The sequence below is a fragment of the Plenodomus lingam genome, assembly GCF_022343315.1.
Source record: "Plenodomus lingam strain CAN1 chromosome Unknown contig_11, whole genome shotgun sequence".
NCBI lineage: Eukaryota > Fungi > Ascomycota > Dothideomycetes > Pleosporales > Leptosphaeriaceae > Plenodomus > Plenodomus lingam.
Genome location: NW_027093929.1, coordinates 2,180,756 through 2,200,731, shown reverse-complemented (window position 1 = coordinate 2,200,731; position 19,976 = coordinate 2,180,756). Strand labels below are relative to the sequence as shown.

At 53.2% G+C, this 19,976-nt stretch overlaps 10 protein-coding genes across 10 annotated transcripts; 7 read left to right on the top strand and 3 right to left on the bottom strand.

Annotated features, from left to right (window-relative positions):
• Positions 1-693: 693 nt before the first annotated feature.
• On the bottom strand, positions 694-1,127 carry IAQ61_001096 (uncharacterized protein; the record flags this gene model as incomplete). The annotated part of the gene is made up of 2 exons (XM_066094970.1): positions 694-861; positions 1,074-1,127. 2 exons carry the CDS (start codon positions 1,125-1,127, stop codon positions 694-696), a joined length of 222 nt encoding a protein of 73 aa, XP_065955278.1.
• Positions 1,128-1,614: 487 nt separating this feature from the next.
• On the bottom strand, positions 1,615-1,914 carry IAQ61_001095 (uncharacterized protein; the record flags this gene model as incomplete). The annotated part of the gene is made up of 1 exon (XM_003841129.1): positions 1,615-1,914. One exon carries the CDS (start codon positions 1,912-1,914, stop codon positions 1,615-1,617), a length of 300 nt encoding a protein of 99 aa, XP_003841177.1.
• Positions 1,915-2,622: 708 nt separating this feature from the next.
• IAQ61_001094 (uncharacterized protein) lies at positions 2,623-4,003 on the top strand (the record flags this gene model as incomplete). Its single annotated transcript, XM_003841130.2, has 2 exons — positions 2,623-2,643; positions 2,699-4,003. The coding sequence occupies 2 exons, from the start codon at positions 2,623-2,625 to the stop codon at positions 4,001-4,003; spliced, it is 1,326 nt and encodes a 441-aa protein (XP_003841178.2).
• Positions 4,004-5,036: 1,033 nt separating this feature from the next.
• On the top strand, positions 5,037-7,079 carry IAQ61_001093 (uncharacterized protein; the record flags this gene model as incomplete). Its single annotated transcript, XM_003841132.2, has 3 exons — positions 5,037-5,361; positions 5,445-6,722; positions 6,814-7,079. 3 exons carry the CDS (start codon positions 5,037-5,039, stop codon positions 7,077-7,079), a joined length of 1,869 nt encoding a protein of 622 aa, XP_003841180.1.
• A 775-nt stretch (positions 7,080-7,854) lies between these two features.
• Positions 7,855-9,051, top strand: IAQ61_001092 (uncharacterized protein; the record flags this gene model as incomplete). Its single annotated transcript, XM_003841133.2, has 1 exon — positions 7,855-9,051. The coding sequence occupies one exon, from the start codon at positions 7,855-7,857 to the stop codon at positions 9,049-9,051; it is 1,197 nt and encodes a 398-aa protein (XP_003841181.2).
• Positions 9,052-9,732: 681 nt separating this feature from the next.
• IAQ61_001091 (uncharacterized protein) lies at positions 9,733-10,125 on the top strand (the record flags this gene model as incomplete). The annotated part of the gene is made up of 2 exons (XM_003841134.1): positions 9,733-9,936; positions 10,009-10,125. The coding sequence occupies 2 exons, from the start codon at positions 9,733-9,735 to the stop codon at positions 10,123-10,125; spliced, it is 321 nt and encodes a 106-aa protein (XP_003841182.1).
• A 74-nt stretch (positions 10,126-10,199) lies between these two features.
• On the bottom strand, positions 10,200-11,168 carry IAQ61_001090 (uncharacterized protein; the record flags this gene model as incomplete). Its single annotated transcript, XM_003841135.2, has 1 exon — positions 10,200-11,168. The coding sequence occupies one exon, from the start codon at positions 11,166-11,168 to the stop codon at positions 10,200-10,202; it is 969 nt and encodes a 322-aa protein (XP_003841183.2).
• Positions 11,169-12,027: 859 nt separating this feature from the next.
• On the top strand, positions 12,028-13,272 carry IAQ61_001089 (uncharacterized protein; the record flags this gene model as incomplete). Its single annotated transcript, XM_003841136.2, has 2 exons — positions 12,028-12,171; positions 12,346-13,272. The coding sequence occupies 2 exons, from the start codon at positions 12,028-12,030 to the stop codon at positions 13,270-13,272; spliced, it is 1,071 nt and encodes a 356-aa protein (XP_003841184.1).
• Positions 13,273-14,663: 1,391 nt separating this feature from the next.
• IAQ61_001088 (uncharacterized protein) lies at positions 14,664-14,924 on the top strand (the record flags this gene model as incomplete). Its single annotated transcript, XM_066094969.1, has 1 exon — positions 14,664-14,924. One exon carries the CDS (start codon positions 14,664-14,666, stop codon positions 14,922-14,924), a length of 261 nt encoding a protein of 86 aa, XP_065955277.1.
• Positions 14,925-15,488: 564 nt separating this feature from the next.
• IAQ61_001087 (uncharacterized protein) lies at positions 15,489-19,814 on the top strand (the record flags this gene model as incomplete). Its single annotated transcript, XM_066094968.1, has 4 exons — positions 15,489-15,584; positions 15,641-17,352; positions 17,411-18,827; positions 18,896-19,814. The coding sequence occupies 4 exons, from the start codon at positions 15,489-15,491 to the stop codon at positions 19,193-19,195; spliced, it is 3,525 nt and encodes a 1,174-aa protein (XP_065955276.1). The 3' UTR covers positions 19,196-19,814.
• Between the last annotated feature and the right edge of the window lie 162 nt (positions 19,815-19,976).

Here is a 19,976-nt window from a genome sequence, read left to right as displayed (position 1 = left end):
AGGACGACGGACGGCAGTGCAGTCGCGATATGTGTGCGTGCGTGTTATTTCGGGCGGCGACGGCGGCAGCGGTGTTAGTTCAGGGCCATTCGGGTGAAGGGCGCGTGGGAGCGTGGGTGGTGGTCGATGGGCTGTTGACGATTTGGGGCGTGAAGCCTTCAAAATGTTTTGAGGCTGGCGACATTGGACGAAGTGAAGAGGAGCGACTGTGCACGGGCTCCCCCGCGCATCGGGCGGTCGGTCTTGCACCTTTACGCAGTCTCTCCATGTACACACATGGAACACTGCCTAGCAACCACCACCACCACCACGACCTCTGCTCTCTCGCGTTTATCCCCTTCTTACTTTTCTGTTTCTTTATTGTTTGATCTGGCAATTAAACCACAGTGACTGAGACAAGTCATGTACATGTCATCTTATCTCATGGGATGTGTGTAGGAGGGCCGCGAGCAGTCTACCCATACTTTGATCCTGCAGCCAATCTAACTTTTTATCCTGATCACATCATCTGCCACGAATCCTCAGCTATGATGGCCATGTTTCTCCATGATAGACTGGAATACAATACCTACTGTATGCCGGCCAAAGGAAGGGGAAATGTACCAAAGTGAGAAGCTACTCTAGGTGCCTAATTACATTATGCTCGATGGGATCGATCACGCCATCACCCAATGAGCTTGCGATGGCTGGCTGCTACACTCTGTTCGTCCACTTGTCTTCAACACAAGTACCAAGAATGGTCAAAGTTTGTCCAAAGCAGGAACCAAAGCCAATCGCCATCTGTGTTGGAGCCATGGCAAGGAAAAGCTTCTCGGGTATTTCCATACTCTGGGATGAAACGGGTTGCTTAGACTCTACATACTACCTACCTACTCTACTCTAGAAATTATGTGAGGCAGCTCACCGATGGTGGAGACCATCAGCAAAACTGGCTCTCGCTGCTCCCTTACCCCCCCGCCTTCTTGCACACCTCTCATACTGTTGAGCATCGCCATGCTGCAGCGCTGGAAGAAAGGGAAAGGATGGTGGCCGAGTCGCGCAGTATAGGGATGTACTACAAGTCAACCATCTACTCTACCTAACTCCACATGTTCGAGACCTTGCATAGCAGCCTTGGCCACGTGCATACCTTCGAAACCACCAGCACACCGGCATCAAAGCCTGACGGCGGTGTGGGTGGGCGACGATTGGGTGACGGAAGCCTCGGAGTGGACCACATACAGGCTGTCGGTCTAGCATGTACTTACTCTACCTCACAGTACGTGCGGTAGAAGACTTGTATGTACTATGTAGGAGTACATGAGAAGGTAGCTGTCTGTCCAAGACGCAGTTTCTTTCCTCTTGCAGCATTACGATTCATGGACGACGCACACATGGCCGTTGTTTGCAGCACTCGCAGCGTATCACGTTGAGAGGAGAAAGGGCGGTCAGCCTTGGCGGCAAGAAGGTTGAGAGCAGAAAAGATGGTTCTGGTAGAGTGCTCTGATTTGTAGGTAGCCCAAGGCACATAGTATCTGCTATGTATTGGGGTGAGATGAGACGATCGAATCAGCCAGCCATGGTCTGCCATAAGATGGCGCTTACGATCAGCGACCATTTCAGGACTAGGTGTACCTAGCCGCCAGACCGAATGGTGTCCATTTGCAACCTATGTATTGTACATCTTGTAGTATGCACTCTGGGCAAGTTGCTGTAGATGCCAAGTATCCACTCGATCGCCAGTGGCAGTCCTGAGACGACGGCAGCATCAGACGTCTGAGGCACGGCACTGCACTGGGCTGTGGTGGCGGCAACTTGTCCGCAGCGGGCTGAGCTGAGCCGTGGCTTGGATTGCGTGGTTTTGCTGGCCAGGCGGGGCCAAAGAGGAGAAAGAGGTCTTGTTGCGAGTTGCAAGACGCGCAATCCCCACGACATCGTGATGTGGTCAAACAGCCGCCAGGCGGTGTGGTGGGCCCGGCCACTCGCTGTCCAGGGCCGTGAGAACCGAGAACCCACGATGCCTCGAAGAAGAACCAGATCCTTACCGCCTGCCTAGCTACATGTCACGTTCCAAATACATTGTGATTGTGATAACAGTCGAACTTGCTAGTCTGAATAGAACCTGGGCCACTCCGCTTCCCCACACAGCTTATCCCACGCCGCCGCCCTCGCCGGCAGTCCATGGGACGAGACCTACTTTAGTAGAGTAGGCACCCTACCCTGCCCTACCCTACCCGTCTACTACCTAGGCACATAGTATATATGGATGCATATGCCGCCCGCCGCCCCAGCTGCTGCGGTTGCTGAGGAGTCTTCTTGGTGGCTACAGGCTTGCGCGCCACCCACCAACGTAATCGAGCTTCGCCCTCGAACGCGCTCTACCTAGGTCAAACTGGCTGGTAGCCTGGAGGCTTCTCAACAGTCCCGTCCCAAGTCCAGTAGCTCGCCATCGATTCCCGCCTGAATCTTGGATTCGATCCTCCGGCCGTCCGCACTGGCGGCCCGTACCAGGCGCCTGACACGCCTGCTCTTCGTCACCATTCTTGCGGTTTCCCGCCCTTCTTGTAGCTGCGCCGCGGAACCCTCGCAAACCCCCCAAGCCAGGGCCGCTACATAGAGGAGCGAGGAGAGTACAGTAGTAGCATGAGGTTGTCTTGGATACTTGTGCCACCATCCCCCCCCCCAATTCTTATTTACACCTGACATGCGGGACCTGTAGCACCGCGAGCGTCCGACCCTCACCATGGCCACCTCGAGGCATGTGCCCTCCACGTCCGGGCGTCTGCACAAACGCTCTCGCTCCGCCTCATCGCAGAGGAGTGCCCTGAGTCCGGTGCCTGATATGGGCAGCTTCTCCTTCAGTCGCACCGAGACGCCCCAGGTCATCGAGGAAGCCGCCTGGACGGAGCAGCCACAACGTCCAATGCCGTCTGCCATGCCCACCCAGAAGATCAAGCCCTTCCTGCGCCAGAAGCTCTCCCACAGAGAGAGCAGCGGCCTGGACCTCTCACGACCGGCTGCAGAGAACGACCTTGCTGGCCTCGGCATCTCCGAGTACGATGGCTATTCACCCTCCATCACCGATGTCACCTTCACCTCTGTCAACGGCCGCAATCGCCACGCCCGCTCCACGTCCAACACGTCGCAGTTCTCCACTTCCTCGGGCGGTCTGACGCGACCAACACCTTTGCCCCCAATCCGCCAGGCACCCCAACCCTACTCACCGCCCATGCCCAGGTCCTCCCCGCCCTCGGTGCTGGAAAGTGAGTACGAGAACGGCGACATCATGTCCGATGACGAGCTTCGTTCGAGGCAAAATGCGTTTGATCCCTCTCGTCGATCCGGTTCCATCTCCTCATCTACCCAGGGTGCACCCCTGCGCCTTCATTCCAACAACTCGTCCACACGACTCGCTGGCAGCTACTCGCAATCCTCGGTATCCTTGACATCGCCTGTAGGGATCGCACGGTCAAGGGGAGACACGTTGAAGTCTATCGACACCACCACGTCTCCAAGTTCACGCACGTCCTTTGATCGAACCTACAAATTCATTAGTGGCGGTCGTGATTCGCCCATCGATGCTGCCTCCCGAGCTGCCTCCATTCGAGCGGCGCGACAGAAGTTTGAGGAAGAGCAGCGAGCCAAAGAGCGCAAATATGAAAAGGAAGCGTACAAGCAGCTGGAACGCGACCATCGCAAGCAATTGAAGAAAGAGGACCATCAGAGACGTCAGTCCGAAACGCACGATCGAGCTGATTACATGCGCTCCCGCACTATTTCCGACCCCGAGAACGAAAAGGTCTCGCGACCCTCTATCAGCGGTCGGCCCTCGGTAGGTGGCCGTCAGTACTCCGACCACCGCGAGGCCCACAGCAACTCTCTGCCCAAGTATGTGACGACCATTGACCCCGAGAAGCAGACGGGTCTGGTGCCCGAGGTCACTAGGAGCCGCGCCGTCAAGGGAAGATGGCTGAGGTTCGTCACTTGGCTCAAGACGAGGCTGCTACGTCTGTCGGGGGGCTGATTGGCATGCATGGGGCCTTGGTGACGTGCACTGCCACGCAACCACGTACACGATACCTAAGATCCACCACGCTCACTCTACCCCACCCCGACATCCTGGTTCCGCCTTCCGCCATCATCAATCTCCTCTCGTACTGGTTGATCCTTTCGAGCTCCATTTTCCCACTCCACCACACAACTATATGTGGAATACATGCATCTTGCATTCGCTGTCATCAATACCCCTTGCCTTCTTCATTTCCATACTTTTTTTCCCTCTTCTTGATTTCCTGCATAGCGTTCTATGTTTTCTATCCTGTAACGGCTGCTTTGACGATTCATGCGTTCCGACATTTATGCTGCACATCCGCGCACATGTCTTCAGATCCAGCCGTATATCACTTGCGCTCTGCGGGGGCCTTTGACTCCGTTTTGCACATGCTGGTTATACATTGACGCAGGGATTTTGGGCGTTTGGCAAGTTTTTGTTTTTGTTTTCTGGGGGGTTTGGCTATACCAGCACTGCACCTATTTCAAGGTATTGCGGGCTGAGTGGGACTGGGAATTTGGGACTGAGTTTGCTATTCGCTCTGGCTGAGGCCATGGAGCTTTCGGAATACGTTTGGTTTTCACTATCAGATGCCTCATCAAGTGCTTGACAGTGAATTTAGCCAAAATTGATCGTGTGAGATGATGTAGAGTTGTTGCATGAGATGGTAAAACCATGGCCAGACTGCATGATCATGGCTAATGGTTTCTTCTGGGTGGCCGTTACAGATGCTTAAGAGGCCGATTGCAATCCCTTGCACACTTCTTTCATCGATCATACCTAGGTACTTGTTCTCAAACAAGGATTAAATACAGATGACTTTCAGCCTTGATCCGAAGCGGTGGGTCGGATTTAGCTTTGTCAAAGTTAATTCCGCTGCCAAGCAAATCTTCACTGACTTCCAAGGTTGCCTTACAACCGACCGAGTTCGCATGGCCAGACTGTCTTCCCCGCATCTGCACCGTCGCCACGCGCACAGCATGAGATACCTGCGCTCATAGTCGCAATGTCGCTACCAAGGTTACCGCGGGTGCCAATTGCCTTACCGCGGCCGGGGAGTCGTGGGCCGAGTGTGCGGCCATCAAACGCAGCATGGCGCGCGTGCGGAGTTCAGGCAGGAGTGCCTGTCGCCCTCGGACAATGGACACAACGACGATGGGCGAGCAAGGGCAAGGACGATAGGGACAGGGACAGTGATGGCGAGAGGCCGTTTTATCTCCAGTTGAACGAGAGTATCTATGAGCGTGTGCAAAAGGAAAAGGCAGAACAATTGCAGATTCAGTCGTTGCAGCAGAGAACGGCGCGGGGGCAGTTTTTTGCAACTATTGTTGGTAGGGACGATTTCAAGACTTGCCGTTATATCAAGACTGTTTTTACTGTATGGATGATGGGGCATATACTAATCTTCTTGTAGCTTGTCTCCTTACTGCCGGCATAGGCTACTACTATGGCCAAATGATCCCCCCGAAGCCAGACACGAGCTCGACTGCTCCCCTGAGCACTTTTCTACCGCCCAAACACAATATCTCCGAAGCCAACATGGAAGCCGCATGGACAGACCTGCACGATATCGTGGGCAAGGAGAATATTTCGCTCGACAAGCACGATCTCGAGTCGCATAGTGGATCGTCATGGTCTTCACATCCATCCGCGCCCCGCGACGTGCCATTCTGCGTGGTGAAGCCAGGAGATACAAATGAAGTCAGCGCCATTATGAAAATTTGCCATGAACGAAAGATTCCAGTCACCCCTTACAGCGGCGGTACCAGTTTGGAGGGCCATTTCGCAGCTACAAGAGGAGGCGTCTGCATTGACTTTAGTCGCATGGATAAGATCGTTCAGCTACACAAGGACGATTTGGATGTTGTCGTGCAGCCAGCTGTTGGTTGGGAACACCTGAATGACGAATTGGCAAAGGATGGCCTATTCTTTCCTCCAGACCCCGGTCCAGGTGCAATGATTGGCGGTATGGTCGCCACGGGCTGTTCGGGCACGAATGCGTACCGATACGGCACCATGAAGGACTGGGTCATCTCGCTCACAGTCGTCCTGGCTGACGGGACCATCATCAAGACTCGTCAAAGGCCAAGGAAGTCCTCTGCAGGCTACGATCTCACACGCATGTTCGTCGGCAGTGAAGGAACCTTGGGTCTTGTAACCGAAGCTACACTCAAGGTCACTGTAAAGCCACAACACACCAGCGTAGCCGTCTGCGCCTTCCCCACCATCCGCTCCGCCGCAGACTGTGTCTTCAAGGTTGTAGGCGCAGGTGTACCCATTGCCGCGATTGAGATTCTCGATGACGTGCAAATGAAGTGTATCAACGACGCTGGCCAAACCTCCAGGACGTGGAAAAACGCGCCCACGCTCTTCTTCAAGTTTGCAGGCACACCCAATGCGGTCAAGGAGCAAATCAGCCAGGTCCAAGCCATGGCCAAGAAGGCGGGCTCCGTGAGTTTTGAATTCGCAAAGTCGGAGCGGGAACAAGCAGATCTGTGGCAGGCGCGCAAGGAGGCCTTGTGGTCCGTCATGGCGAAGAGCCAGGGCCGGGACGACATGGGTGTCTGGACCACGGACGTCGCAGTCCCCATTTCTAAACTCCCCCAGATCATCGAGGAGACCAAGGAAGCCATCAGCAAGAGCGGGCTGCTAGGCAGCATCGTAGGACATGTCGGTGACGGTAATTTCCACTGTAAGTCCATGTTTGAGCACTCTCAAAAGCCCTCTTCTGTCACATGACACACAGACAAACACCCAACTAACCACCCCCAAACCCCCACCAGCCATCATCCTCTACAACCGCACCACCGAATACGAAAAAACTAAACGCCTCGTGCACACCATGGTCCAGCGCGCCATTGAACTCGAAGGCACCGCCACGGGCGAACACGGCGTCGGCCTCGTTAAACGCGATTACTTGCCCAAGGAGCTGGGCCAGAGTACTGTGGATGCTATGAGGCAGCTCAAAAAGGCGTTTGATCCCTTGTGTCTGCTGAATTGCGACAAGGTGGTCAGGGCAGGTAGGAGCAAGGAGGGGGATGGGGAATGATGGAGGTAGAGGAGGGGTGTGTGTACGGGGTATAGGCATGTAAATTAGATGAATATTCGAGATGGATGATATGTATCCCGATCATACACTCCTACCGCTCTTTTGAGAGGAAGAAGAAAGGGAACTCGATGTTTATTTCTCTCTGCTGTTGTTGCTACTTATACACGGTGTGCTGTGCACCTTGAACGAGTTGCATCCATGATTTCAAACTTCCTACCTACCGCTCATAAGATTGTGCCCGTATGAGGCCCTTGATGCGTGTCCACGGGGAAAACATAACGCAGAGGTGGGGAGTTGTGTAAGAGATTGAAGCATAATAGGAAAGAGAGGGTAAAAAACATAGTGCTTGAATGAGTATCTTGCGTTTTGGTTCAATGCAGACAAAAGTTTCTGTTTGGCATTGTCGGCGCTCTGGTTGGCACTCAGCTAATGGATAAGGCGTGGGAATCTATAGATTGGGCGAAGTTTTGGGCTAGTGTTAAGAGAGCGTTGGGGAAGTTTGTGAGGTTGTTCTGTTAACTGGGGGAAGTGTAGTGCCCCACTAGAGGGCCATGACGTACTGTAGTCAAGGACATTGACTGCACAGCCACAACGCCCATATCACTGCTGCGCCCGCATGCCTGAGGTCCTATGACTGGTACACACCAGTACCATATTCATTGTAGCTTCTCGTACTTCCTTGCAACATCACACTTCTGACATTGGACTTGTGGGAACATAGCCGACAACCTTTGCACGCTTCGCTGGCTTGAAGATATCTCGAACTTCAGTCACCATGCTCAAGAAGCTGAAGGAAAAGATAAAGGGGGATGAACATGCGGCAGAGTCATCCCAGTCGAATAATCAGTACTATCAGCAGTCCCAAGAGCAACAGCATAATGCCCTCCCTACACAAAAGTACCAGGCGCCTTCTAACCCACCACCGTACTACGATGCATCTTCGTCATCCAGGCCAGCGTATACGGCCCCTTCAGGTCCACCGCCAGATCATACTTCAGGATACAATGCGCCCCCCGGGCCACCTCCAAACAAGTCATCCGAGTACGTACCACCACCAGGTCCACCCCCATCTTATCCATCGCAACCACCCCCAAGCTGGGATCCTCCGCCATACCACGACTGGACCGTCATCCCTGATACCGCACTCTTACCCCCTCCTCCTTCCATGGGCTATGACACTTCTCCCACCGCGAACGCATCTGCAGAAGACGGCGATCGAGCGTTGGCATGGACGAACATGAATCCACTATGGCCACCGCAAAATCTGCAACCATCAACACACGCCGCCATTCAAAACGCCCAGCTCGCCCTCCTAAAACCACCCTCTTACCTCGGAGACCTACTACCCCAGCCCCAAGCAGGCCATTGGCGCTGCCGCACCCACGCCAAATGCAAAGACTCCAGCATCCTCACCAATCTCCCCGTGTACTCTGTACTCTGGGACTCGCCGCTCACCACGCAACGCCCAAAGACCATTTACTTTGAGCTCAAAATCATAGGCATCGGCCGCGGCGGCTCCTCGCTCGAAGAAGCAGACGCTGGTATCGCCATCGGTTTCGTGGCGCCACCGTATCCCACATTCCGGCTCCCGGGCTGGGAGCGCGCTAGTCTAGGCGTGCATGGCGATGATGGGAGAAAGTATGTGAATGATCCGTGGGGTGGGGTCGACTTTACTACTGCTTTCAAGCCTGGTGAGGTTGTGGGAATCGGCATGACTTTTTCTGTGCCGAAAAATCCGCCTTTGTATGAGCAGGTGCAGCAGGGGAGGATTTTGGATATCGATGTCTTCTTCACACGGAATGGGAAGAGGGAGGGTGGCTGGGATGGCAATGAGGAGCTTGATGTTAGGAGTGAGGGGGGGAACGTTGGCTTGCGAGGAGAGTGCGATTTGTTTCCAGCAGTTGGTGTTTTTGGGGGCGTGGATTTTGATGTTTTGTTTCATCCTTCGCAGTGGATGTTTAGGCCTTGCTAGGCGGTTTGATGGCTTGAGTACTGGGGCGATAGGGTAAAAGCTTCTCGTATCAAGGGTATGGTAAAAGCTGTTTGTATCAAACACAGGTGAGGGGCACATGTTAGCCTCATCCTATACCTATATCTTTCTCTTTGCTCAATCCACTACATCTTTCCAATCCTTCACTTTACCCACCCAACGCCCCCATCCTCCCAGTCCACCATCTAACAAATAAACTTTGCCCACCCCCAACGCCCCGATCAAACCATAAACCACAAACCACATCCCAACTACCTCCACCTCCACTTCCACCTCCACCTTCTACCCCCTAGCGAAACCCTAGCCCTCCTCCCCAGCACCCCCTCCACCAATGTCCTCCCTCACCCAAGACCTCGGCACCCCCCTCATCCACGAAGACTTCCTCCCCACCCCCTCCCCAACCTCTGCACAACCTGCCACCACCCCTCCCTCAGCACCCGCTGCCACACCTCCCCCACCTGCCAAACCACCGACCACCCCTCCCACAAACTCCTCTGCAAACCCCTCGCCAACTCACACACACAGCGTCCGGGACCACTGTTCCGCCACGCGCCGTTGTTCCCTGCACCAACTGCTGCCGGCAGTGTTGGTCATAAAGGGAAAAGCAACGAGAGTGCGGTATTAGCGCCAAGACTACGGTTTATATACCTACCCCCTACCACCATGATATTCACTCCTTCTCCCCTTGCAAACCCACCCCGCGTCCCCGGCCTCACTCAACACCTCCACGACATCCCACCCTCCCCCAACTCCGATGTCAAAACCGTGGCGTTGTATAACCGGCATCTGCACACGTGGACGCAAATCTCGTATGATGCGAAGCCCCAGGGTCTGCGTTTCCTGGGCGCGAACACGAGTATTGCGGGGGTATGTTGGGGTTAGGGGTGGGTAGGGGGGTTTGTTTCGTGGGGGGAGGGGAGGTGTGCTGATTAGATGTAGCAGCCGCAGAAGAGGTATACAGAGGAGGAGTGGGGGGAGATTGAGCGGGCGGCGAGGAAGAGGTATAGTGGTGCGGAGTGGGAGAAGGTTATGGGCACTGTTGGGCCGGGTCAGTGAGGGTGGGAAGGATGAGCGAGTCTGATGAGTGTATCAGAGGTAGATTTCGGTCAAATTGGTTCGTGTAATGGCCGTCATGTTTGTGGGTTGTTTTGATTGACAGCATCACTCGACGCCACCTGCGGAACCCATCCCCTCTCCTCTCTTCTCTTCCTCACCCACTCTCCAAACGGCCGCCAAATCGCCTCTTTCTCAGCTGGTTTCAGACTCGCCGCAAGCCCACTCGTACTCGTCGTCACAAACACTCTTGCGCCCTCCCATCCACCATCACCATCAACCTTGCCCATATTCTGCTCTACATCCTGCCACCCATACCGAAACTCACCTTTTCTCATCCCCCTGCCAAATCTATATCTCCAAACAGCCTCCCAGATGCCTTTACCGACAATACACACCGCCTCTGGTCTAAACGATCGAATCTTTTCTTCTAGCCTCTGGGTCCCTGCGGCCATTTCCTCCTTGGACAGCTCTGCGGCGTCTTTGCTAGGACGCTCTACAATGTTCGTGTTGCCCATGCAGTACAACGCTGGTAGACCACGATCTTCCTCTGGCTTCAAGCGGCGATCCGTCAGACCGGACGAGTGCAGCAGTTTCCAGAAGAGATTGGAAGGGTGGGCATAGGCGTGGCCTGCGACGGCAGTGCCAATGCCCGGGTTGGTGCCGACGAAGACGCAGATTAAATTTGGGGCGAGAATGTCCGTCAGGGGACTCAGGTGTGCGTATTTTGAGGGTGGTGCGTATTTGCTGGGTTTGCGCTTTTGTTTCTTAGGCTGGCTGGATGGTGGGGTGGTGGAGGTGGTGGAAAGGGAGCGTTTGCTAGATCTTGTTGTGGAGGTAGAGGCAAAAGCTGCTTTGGGTATGGGATTAGTAGAGGTTCGGCCTTCTTGTTCTTTGAATTCAAATTTGCTCAGCTGGCCTCTGAACGATGAAGCTGGAGGAGGCGAAGCTGGTGATTCGGGTGGGCTGGATAGAGCATTACTGCTTGAATCATCATGAAAAGCGTCAGGTACAACGTCAGACTTTGTCGAGGGGGTCCGTGGCATGACAAGTTCACAGTAACGAGGAATCTCAAAAGGAAGGATGGTTCTATCAGGAAGTTAGGTTCTGAGCCACGAAGGGAACAAAACCTTGAAGATGTCAGGATCCGGCACGTGTTTTCGTGTTTTAGTTTCACTGTGGTCGTCGCGTTGACGTCATTGTCGCGTTGTCACTTGACACGACTCAAATTCATAATGATGAAAGATAACTTCTTAATATTTCAGTATATTCTGGCATTCATGTTGTAATCAGACAGCATACTGCTACTTATTGCGCTTCCTGTCTTTCATAGTTGTCCCTAAGACTCCTCTCCATTCGGAATATCGTGGGAGATATCCCACTGCTTTCGAGAGAAATTCCATCCTCATGGCAATCGCTCTCCGAAACTCTGCAGATAAGCAAGTCAATGTAGTATAGGATATTTGAATATTACATATCTATGGAAGTCTGTACGTAGTGTAGATAGTATAAGTAATCTCAGTTTTTAAATCATACATCTGCTTATATCTCTCTCTATAATACCAGGTAAATCAACAGAGCCATAGGTGAGTCAGGAAATCGGACCTATTCGAGCCCGCTTCAGACGGGAGCTCGCACGACTTGTGCAGGTTCTTCTATTCAGGGGTAATCTATTAAGGCGCGATGACCAGTCGTTCCTTGTGGGGGGAGGTCGAGTCAAGCTAAACAAACCTCACCATTGAAAGGTAGTACATTCGGTACCGGTACGCTGTTTGTTGTTCGTGCACTTGTAGTCTGGCTGCATGCGCGACCGATACCTAGCTTTCCATGACCAGTGGTAGCACAACACCACAATGAATCAAGATGCTACGTTGTGTGCATGTGAAAACAATTTTTAATGTTACGATGGGTGTTTCACAAAGAGTTTTCACCGTCGGAGCTGTTAACGGTGGTAGTGGAGGAGAACCAGCGACTGTGCAAGCTCATCTACTCCCCGATATTGCGACCAATGCGACACCCAACGCGCAACCACCAAAAACCTCCCGTACGGTACGGACCAGCTGTAGCATCTATAGAGAGACAGCGCTGTATTTTCGGATACCTAGTGCACTTGTGTCGGACTGGTGGAGGGATAGGAAAGGGGTTTTGAGTATAGTCCCTCGTGCTAGAAGGAACAGAAAAGGGTAAGCGTACCGGTACCGGTAATGACAATCAAATCTCGAGCTAGCCTCTAGCTCTAATGGTTCTGTCATCGTCATCGTCATTACCTCACCACCCACTCTCCTCAGGCGCCATGAGCACTACGTATCCCACAACGGCGATGCGCCTGCTCAATCCCCAAAATTTATTTCTTGTCGACTGGCATGCGGCGCATTGGCGCAACGACCCGATCCATCAGACAGCATTATGACCACAAGGCAGCGCCTGAGTCTCCTGGACTTGGATGTGGACCACGACGAAGAGCTGCCTGGCTACGAAGAGTCAACAGCACCAGCCTACGACAGCGGCACCTTTGATGAACCCATCCTTACCTACCACCTTCGCCAATACGATCGCAAGATACAAATCCTGGTCGCGTATGGACCATGCTCGTCGACTTCGTATCGCATCACGACGAATGGGTTTCGTCTCTTCACGAAGAAGCCGGATATGGAGGTACTCTATACATCACATGAGATGCGCCAGCGCAGACTAGCGAGTATGAATTTTGACGACGACGGGCCACTGCCATGGCGACCCAGGGCACACTTTGACCATGTCGCATCAAATGGGACGCGCAGGACGTACAATATGGAGTCTCCCAACTTTGCAGATTGGACCTATGCTATCGAGAACCGGAACTATACATGGGCGCTCAATGTGGCACCAGTGTCGCTCGTCCTTACCGAGGTGGGCTCGACGGTGGTTATTGCACGCTTCATCTACTCAGCCAAGGGGACGTCAGCGATGCGGGGTGGTGAAGTGGGCGAGCTATGGATTTACCGCGATACGTTGATCATGGAACAAGATGGGCTTGATAAAGCGGTTTGTGGGCTCATGGTGAGCTTGCATCATCTCAAGAAGATGGGACGCCACTACTCGAACAAGACGGCCGAACAGGGCAGGAGAGGTTCTGTGACAAGGGCCATGCGGTCGCTTGAGGGTTCGTAGGCCAGCGCGCCTAGGTTTTCAGGGCTGGGGTCAGAGTGTGACCTGGGTGATGCAAGCCAAATGGCAAGTGAGGAGCGGCTCCTCTGAGAGACGAGCGGATGGAAACGGCGACGATCAGATCCATGATGAATGCATGGTTAGGACAATCATGATGAAAGCATAATCAAACAAAGTGAAGGATGGAAACATCAGGATCAAACCGGTGGAGATGAAAACAAGGGCACCGTTCAATGCTGAGTTCTGGTGAACGGTAAGAGGAGGGACATGGTTCCGCAAGGGGACATGCCTAGTTGACCCGAGACAGGTTTTTGCGGGTTAGGAAGTGACGGTGTATTGTGGTGGTCGAGACATGCAACTACCAAGGTAAAACGAAATTACTGGAATCTGGTGGTTGACTGTGCCCGTATGCTGCGTAGGTAGAGAGGGGCACAGGTACAAGACAGAAGAAACGTCGATGTAGTATACCGACCTAGTTAAGAGCTTCACTGCATCATCAACGATCTAGCTTGGTAAAAAAAAGATACCATTTCTCGAGTCCAGTACCGTGTTCTAGGCTAGCAAAGAAGATGACAAGGGTTTCATGGCATTGTTCTCCTAGGAGCGAAGGATGCTGGGCAGATGGACGCATACATACTGTGTGCCAGTGTCTGGGTTAGACGGGGGAGGATGGGCGTTGGAACGGAAGCATGGACCCGGGCGAGACCGAAACACGGATCCCGTGATACAAAAGGCCAGTGCGCTCATAGTCTCCTGTGTGCTCTCCTGTGTACTCTCCTGTGTACTCTACCGTGTACTCTGCTGTCACTGTGTACTCTAGTACTCTAGGTTAATTGTACTCTAGTAGGGTAGTCCTATGGTAGCTCGGAACTTTTTCTTCCCTTGCCCCCCCCCCCAAGCGTGGTTGGTTCCAAGGTTGGTTGCTTACTTGCTTTGCTTCTCAACTCGGCCCCAGCAAGAGGCCGCCAAGAAAGTCTCGACTGTTTGGTGTGGGACGTCCGGGTTTGTTTGTGTGGATCGTAGCTTGTTTGGATCATCTGCCGATCGCTTTTTCTTCGAGAAGCGGGTGCTGGGCCGTGGAATCAGAGGCCCCGTTCCCCGCCTGCCAAGGCGTGCAATAGTTCGATACGAGGGTGGCGTGGATACGGAGATTCACTCACCACAAAACATGGTCTGTCTTTAGTTGGTGTGTGGTGTGTGTGTATGCATGTTCAAGAGGTATGCTTCACTGTCCCTCTTCCGGTGCAGCCATGCGCCCGTCTTCAGCAGCGCAGCATGTCTACTGTCTAGGTAGACAAAGTAGACAATGGACATACTTAGCTCATACCCGTTCAGAGTATATTCACCTGCCCTACCCTAACAAGGTTCCGCCGCGCACCGTTGAAGCCAGGCCCATGTCTCTTCCGCAAGCGAACAAGACTTCAGACCCGGTTAAGCGCAAGGGCCGGCAGCTAATCTCAACTGGACCACGGCGAGATTCTCTTCCACTGCGGCGGACGCGCGCCGCCGCCCCCGACTGTCCTTTTCCCCATGTTGCCTTTGCGATATCCGATATCCTCGGCCTCATTCTCCATCTCCATACCACCGCCAGAGAGCGCCAGCTCGTCCTTTCCTTTGCGCCTGCCTGCACGCCCCTCCCCCACATCTACATATAGGCAGTAGACGATTGCAGACCAATCTCCCATCACACGTCCCTATTGTCGCCTACCTGGGATAGCTATCCATCCTATCCTCTCCTCTCCTCTCCTCTCCTCTCCTACCCTACCCTACCCTATCCTATCCTATCCTACCCTAACCTGTCGTGTCGTGTCGTGTCACCATCCAAAGTCTGCGCCTTGTACCTTTGAGGACGTTCTAACTTCTGGCTGCCGTGCCTACCTTTCACAACTCCACTGCGCCAGCGTCGCCCCCACACTACACACATCGCGACACACGCCTCGCCAACACCCGCTTTCGTTGCCACCAGAAATCCCCCGATCGCACCGCAAGGAATGGGATACCAGCAAACGCCCGTCGCATCACGACCACGTCGTCTACCACGTCGCTCAGTCTGGCAATAGCGCCTGCTCTCCTGCAGCCGACTGATTTCCATCCACGCCTGCGCATTTCACCCCATCCTCCTCGAGCCTCGGCGCTCCCCCTTCCCTCCTTCCCCTCTGCCCCTCGTCCACTGATCAAACACTACTATATTCACGCCGGTGCTTTGGGGAGCCCGAGTCATGGTCAAGATGCGGATACCCATTCGCGAGCAACTGGGCTGTTTGGTCCTGCTGGCGTCTATGATCGGCCTGGCCGTCATAGCCATTGCCACTTGGGTATGCACATAGCTGTGGGTATCTCAATGCTGTAGGAACCGTCTAATCTTGCCTAGATCACAAACCACGACTTTGTTCTTGGCATACGAGCCACGCGTCTGACCTTGACAGCTTCGCTGAAAGCGGCTCAGCTATCATCCAATCTGGCCCTCATGCAAATCCTCGTTCAACAGGCTGCCAACCGTCTGGCCCCACAATCCGCCCTCCAACGCTACTATCGCGGCAATGACTCAGAAAGCAACTGGCAGCGGACCGCGGAGGACTACGATGCCATCTTCTCTGGAGACGCCAAGGCTCGTGGCGCCATACAAGCACGGATATACGCCTTCAACTCGTCTTCGCGGGTGCTCTTCAGTCGGACCGCTAATACCGTTGCGAATGTTGTTCTTCCCTTCAAGGGTCCAGACGGACAAAACGTAACGCTAGGCAGTCCCGAGGGTTTCATTCCCGAACTTTATCCTGCCTTCACCGTGGAGCCGATACGCTTCAACTCGACCTTCGATACACTCAAAGCCCACTACGAGGGACGAACAATCGACAACACAAGCTATCTTTTTTCTGGGCCGTACCGCGTTAATGAGTACCTAAGCCTTGTCTCAGTGACTCTGCCGATCATCAACAATACTTCGAATATCGAGACATTGGGCTGGCTGACCACAGTACTGGATGCTTCGCTCATTACCAACGTGATCAATGCACTCGAAGGCCTGGATGACAGTGGCCTCACTCTATTGTTTGGCCCGAACAATGCTACGAACATTTTGCCCCCAAACTACCTCTACGACGCCGCGGATCCCAATCCTCCTGAAGATTTCGAGGTGCGATTCCTTGTGCCGCCCACTCCCAGACAAGCGATCAAACGGCACGGTGCTGCGGACACGGCACTAGACCCCCCACCGTTCAGCTGGAGCAAGTTCCCCGCTATTCGCAAAGGCTACTCGGAGCCCACGGGTGCCACAAATAATGCAGGCAGCATCATCTCGACGAAGAATGAAGATGGGGATAATGTTGCTGTTGGCTATGCTGTCGTCAACAGTCCCATGGTGGATTGGATGATCATTGTGGAACAGGGCCATGGTGAGGTCTGGGCTCCCATCTACCGTCTCCGCAACCTCATCATCGCCTGTGTCTTTGGCACCATGGGTGCTATGATTATCCTCGCCTTTCCTGTTGCCCATTACTCTAGTCGTCCAATCAGACGACTTCGAGATGCCACCAAGCGGACCGTCGCACCCCATCTTTTCGACAATGATAGCATCAGCTCGCAAAACGACGGCGCTAATGACTCGGAAGATGGCGCCCTTGCGCGGAAGGAAGGCTTCTTTGGATCCATCATTCACTATCGTAGAAATCAAAAGGTCAACAAGGCGGAGAAGCGGGACGCTGAGCGGAGAAAACAGTTTCGCATTCCTAGTAAAGTAAAGGACCGCAAGCACCTCATCCACGACGAGCTCACGGATTTGACCAAAACTTTCAATGAGATGACGGACGAACTCATGATGCAGTATGAACGGCTTGAAGAAAGAGTAGCGCAAAGAACGGCGGAGTTGGAACAGAGCAAACAGGCGGCTGAAGCTGCTAATGAGAGCAAAACTTTGTTCATCGCCAACATCTCCCACGAGTTGAAAACGCCTCTCAACGGCATTCTGGGCATGTGCGCTGTTTGCATGTCAGAAGATGATCCGATTAAACTGAGGCGATCTTTGGGCATCATCTATAAGAGTGGGGATTTGTTACTGAACCTGCTGACAGACTTGCTCACTTTCAGGTGAGTTGATTTACTCTGACGGTCGATCAAATAGATTGTATACTGACTACACTGGCAGCAAGAACCAGGTTGGCCAACAGTTGAGTCTTGATGAGAAAGAGTTCCGATTGAGAGACATTAGCTCACAAGTCCTCGCTATTTTCGATAAGCAGGCCAAAGATGGTGGTATCTCAATGGCTGTGAAATTTGAAGGGCCCTACGAGTGCAATCTGGACGAGAATGGCCGACCAAGTGGGGCCGGGGATCTGGGCCCATTTGGGCTTGGCCGCTTGAAGGATATGGTGCTATATGGAGACCAACACCGGATACTTCAAGTCGTGATCAACTTGGTATCGAACAGTCTCAAGTTCACTCCAGCAGGCGGCGCAGTCACGCTCACCATCCGGTGTTCTGGCGAGGCGCACATGTCGGATAGTCGAAAAGCTTCGCTGCAGTCGCGCAATAGCTCTATGCGAAATTCGAAAAATCGTATACGGGCGTCTGCTTCAGAAGTCGGATCTGTATCAAGATCCATCTCGATGACCACCCCAACCCACTACGAGACCGCCAATGTCATCAATGCCCACGATAAGCCAACGGCATATTCACAGTACATGGCACAGGAGAGAGCAGCAACACCACCTCCGGGACGATGGCTATCGTTCGAGTTCGAAGTCGAAGACACTGGTCCAGGCATCCCTGAGAATATCCATGCCAAGATCTTTGAGCCTTTTGTTCAAGGTGATTTGGGTCTCAGCAAGAAATTTGGGGGCACAGGTCTGGGTCTGAGTATCTGCTCTCAACTAGCTGGTTTGATGAAGGGTACAATCGGGCTGAAGAGCGAAGTCGGCCATGGCAGTGTATTCACAATGGTGATTCCATTGAAGCACCTCACAAGTAGAGCAGACAGTACAGCCAGCTCGCGAAACGTCAATCTGGACACTGCAACGCCACGCCACAGTCTATCAAACGATGAGTCACGGGGCCGTGCTGATGAAGCACTCTCAGTCCGTTCCGTGCATTCTGCTACGAGCGGGCCTACCTGTAACACGGCAACAGGCGGCGGTCCAGTGCCTTTCGATGCAGACCACCAGCCTCGCCTTGTTGGGCTGAGTCAACCATTCTTCGCCTCGAATGCCCCTCTTCAATCGCCAGGCTCACAGGCAGCGGCTATGCAGCGTGTAGAAGCGGAAGCCACTAAACGTGGCGACAAAGTAAAAGTCCTCGTGGCTGAAGATAACAAAACCAACCAGGAAGTCGTCTTGCGAATGCTGAAGCTAGAAGACGTGTACGATGTAACTGTAGCCAAGGACGGCCAGGAGGCACTAGATAAAGTGCGGGAGAGCATGGAGCGACAATGCCCTTATAACCTCATCTTTATGGATGTGCAGATGCCCAACCTCGATGGCCTGCAGTCCACACGATTGATCCGACAATCCGGCTTCTCCGCCCCCATTGTAGCACTCACGGCGTATGCGGAGGAGAGTAACGTCAAAGTAAGCACCTTGCCCCCTGTGCCCAAATCCCAATCCCCTATTGCCCTGCAACTAACCCCACACAACAGGAATGTCTAGACTCGGGCATGGACTTTTTCCTCTCCAAACCCATCCGCCGTCCTGCCCTCAAGCACGTGCTCAAAACATACTGTCCCACCATTCTTGAAGAAGACGCAGAAGCCACGTCTCCAGCGGGCCAATCCGCGCCTGCTCCTGCGTCGAATGCGAAATCAGCAAAATCAACGAAACCACAGGCTACGATGACTACACAGACAGTGGCACCCTTTACCATGGTAGCGAGAGATCGCGAGTCTAGGCGGCCAGATGATTCCCCTGCCATTTCGCCTGCTACTTCTCCATTGTCGTAAAACGAAGGTTGGTGGGCATGGTGAATTGGTGGTGTTGGCTCTTTTCTTTTCCCTCTCTCCCCTTGGGCATTTGAGACAAGCTAGGTGTTTTGTTGTTTTGGTTAATTGCTCGGCTTGATTGTTTCTTTTATCATTTTTTTTATCTTGGTCTGGCGAAAAAAGCATAGGCTCGATACCCAATTAGCGCTCCTTGTTCCGCTCCTGTATTGTTTTTTGCTTCTTGGATGATTTCTTTGGCCTGTTTAAGGACGTGTTTTTTGTCCGTTCTTCTTGCTTTTCCAGGTTGTTTTTTTGGCAAACATTATTTTTTTCTATACATTGGATGCATATGATGAATGCTTTCGGCAGGGAGGGGGGCGTTTTAATAGCAAGGATAGGAAGGATAGGAATTATATGAAGGGGTGAGAGGGATGAATGACACTTTATGCTTACTGTTGCATTTCGCACAGTATAACCTTTAACCGCACCCATCACAATTCTTTCATCTTCTTTTAGAGTGGCAAGGCTTGACGAGGAGATTTGTTCATATCGACGCTTTTTGCAGGTCCAGGTGGTGGGGTTTGTTGGGCGCATGGTTGGGCTGGCTGGGTTGGGTTGGAGTGAACGTTCCCGGGCCAAGGCGAGGGGGGGGGGGGGGGAATGCAATATTGGACAGGCGTGTGGCTTTTTTTTTTTTACCTTTTTGGTTACCTTTCCTAGTTGACATTTTCTGGGATCGGTTTAAGCCAACCCTTGATTTCCAACTCGCTTGCTAGAACCTACTTAGGCCACAGGGTTCATA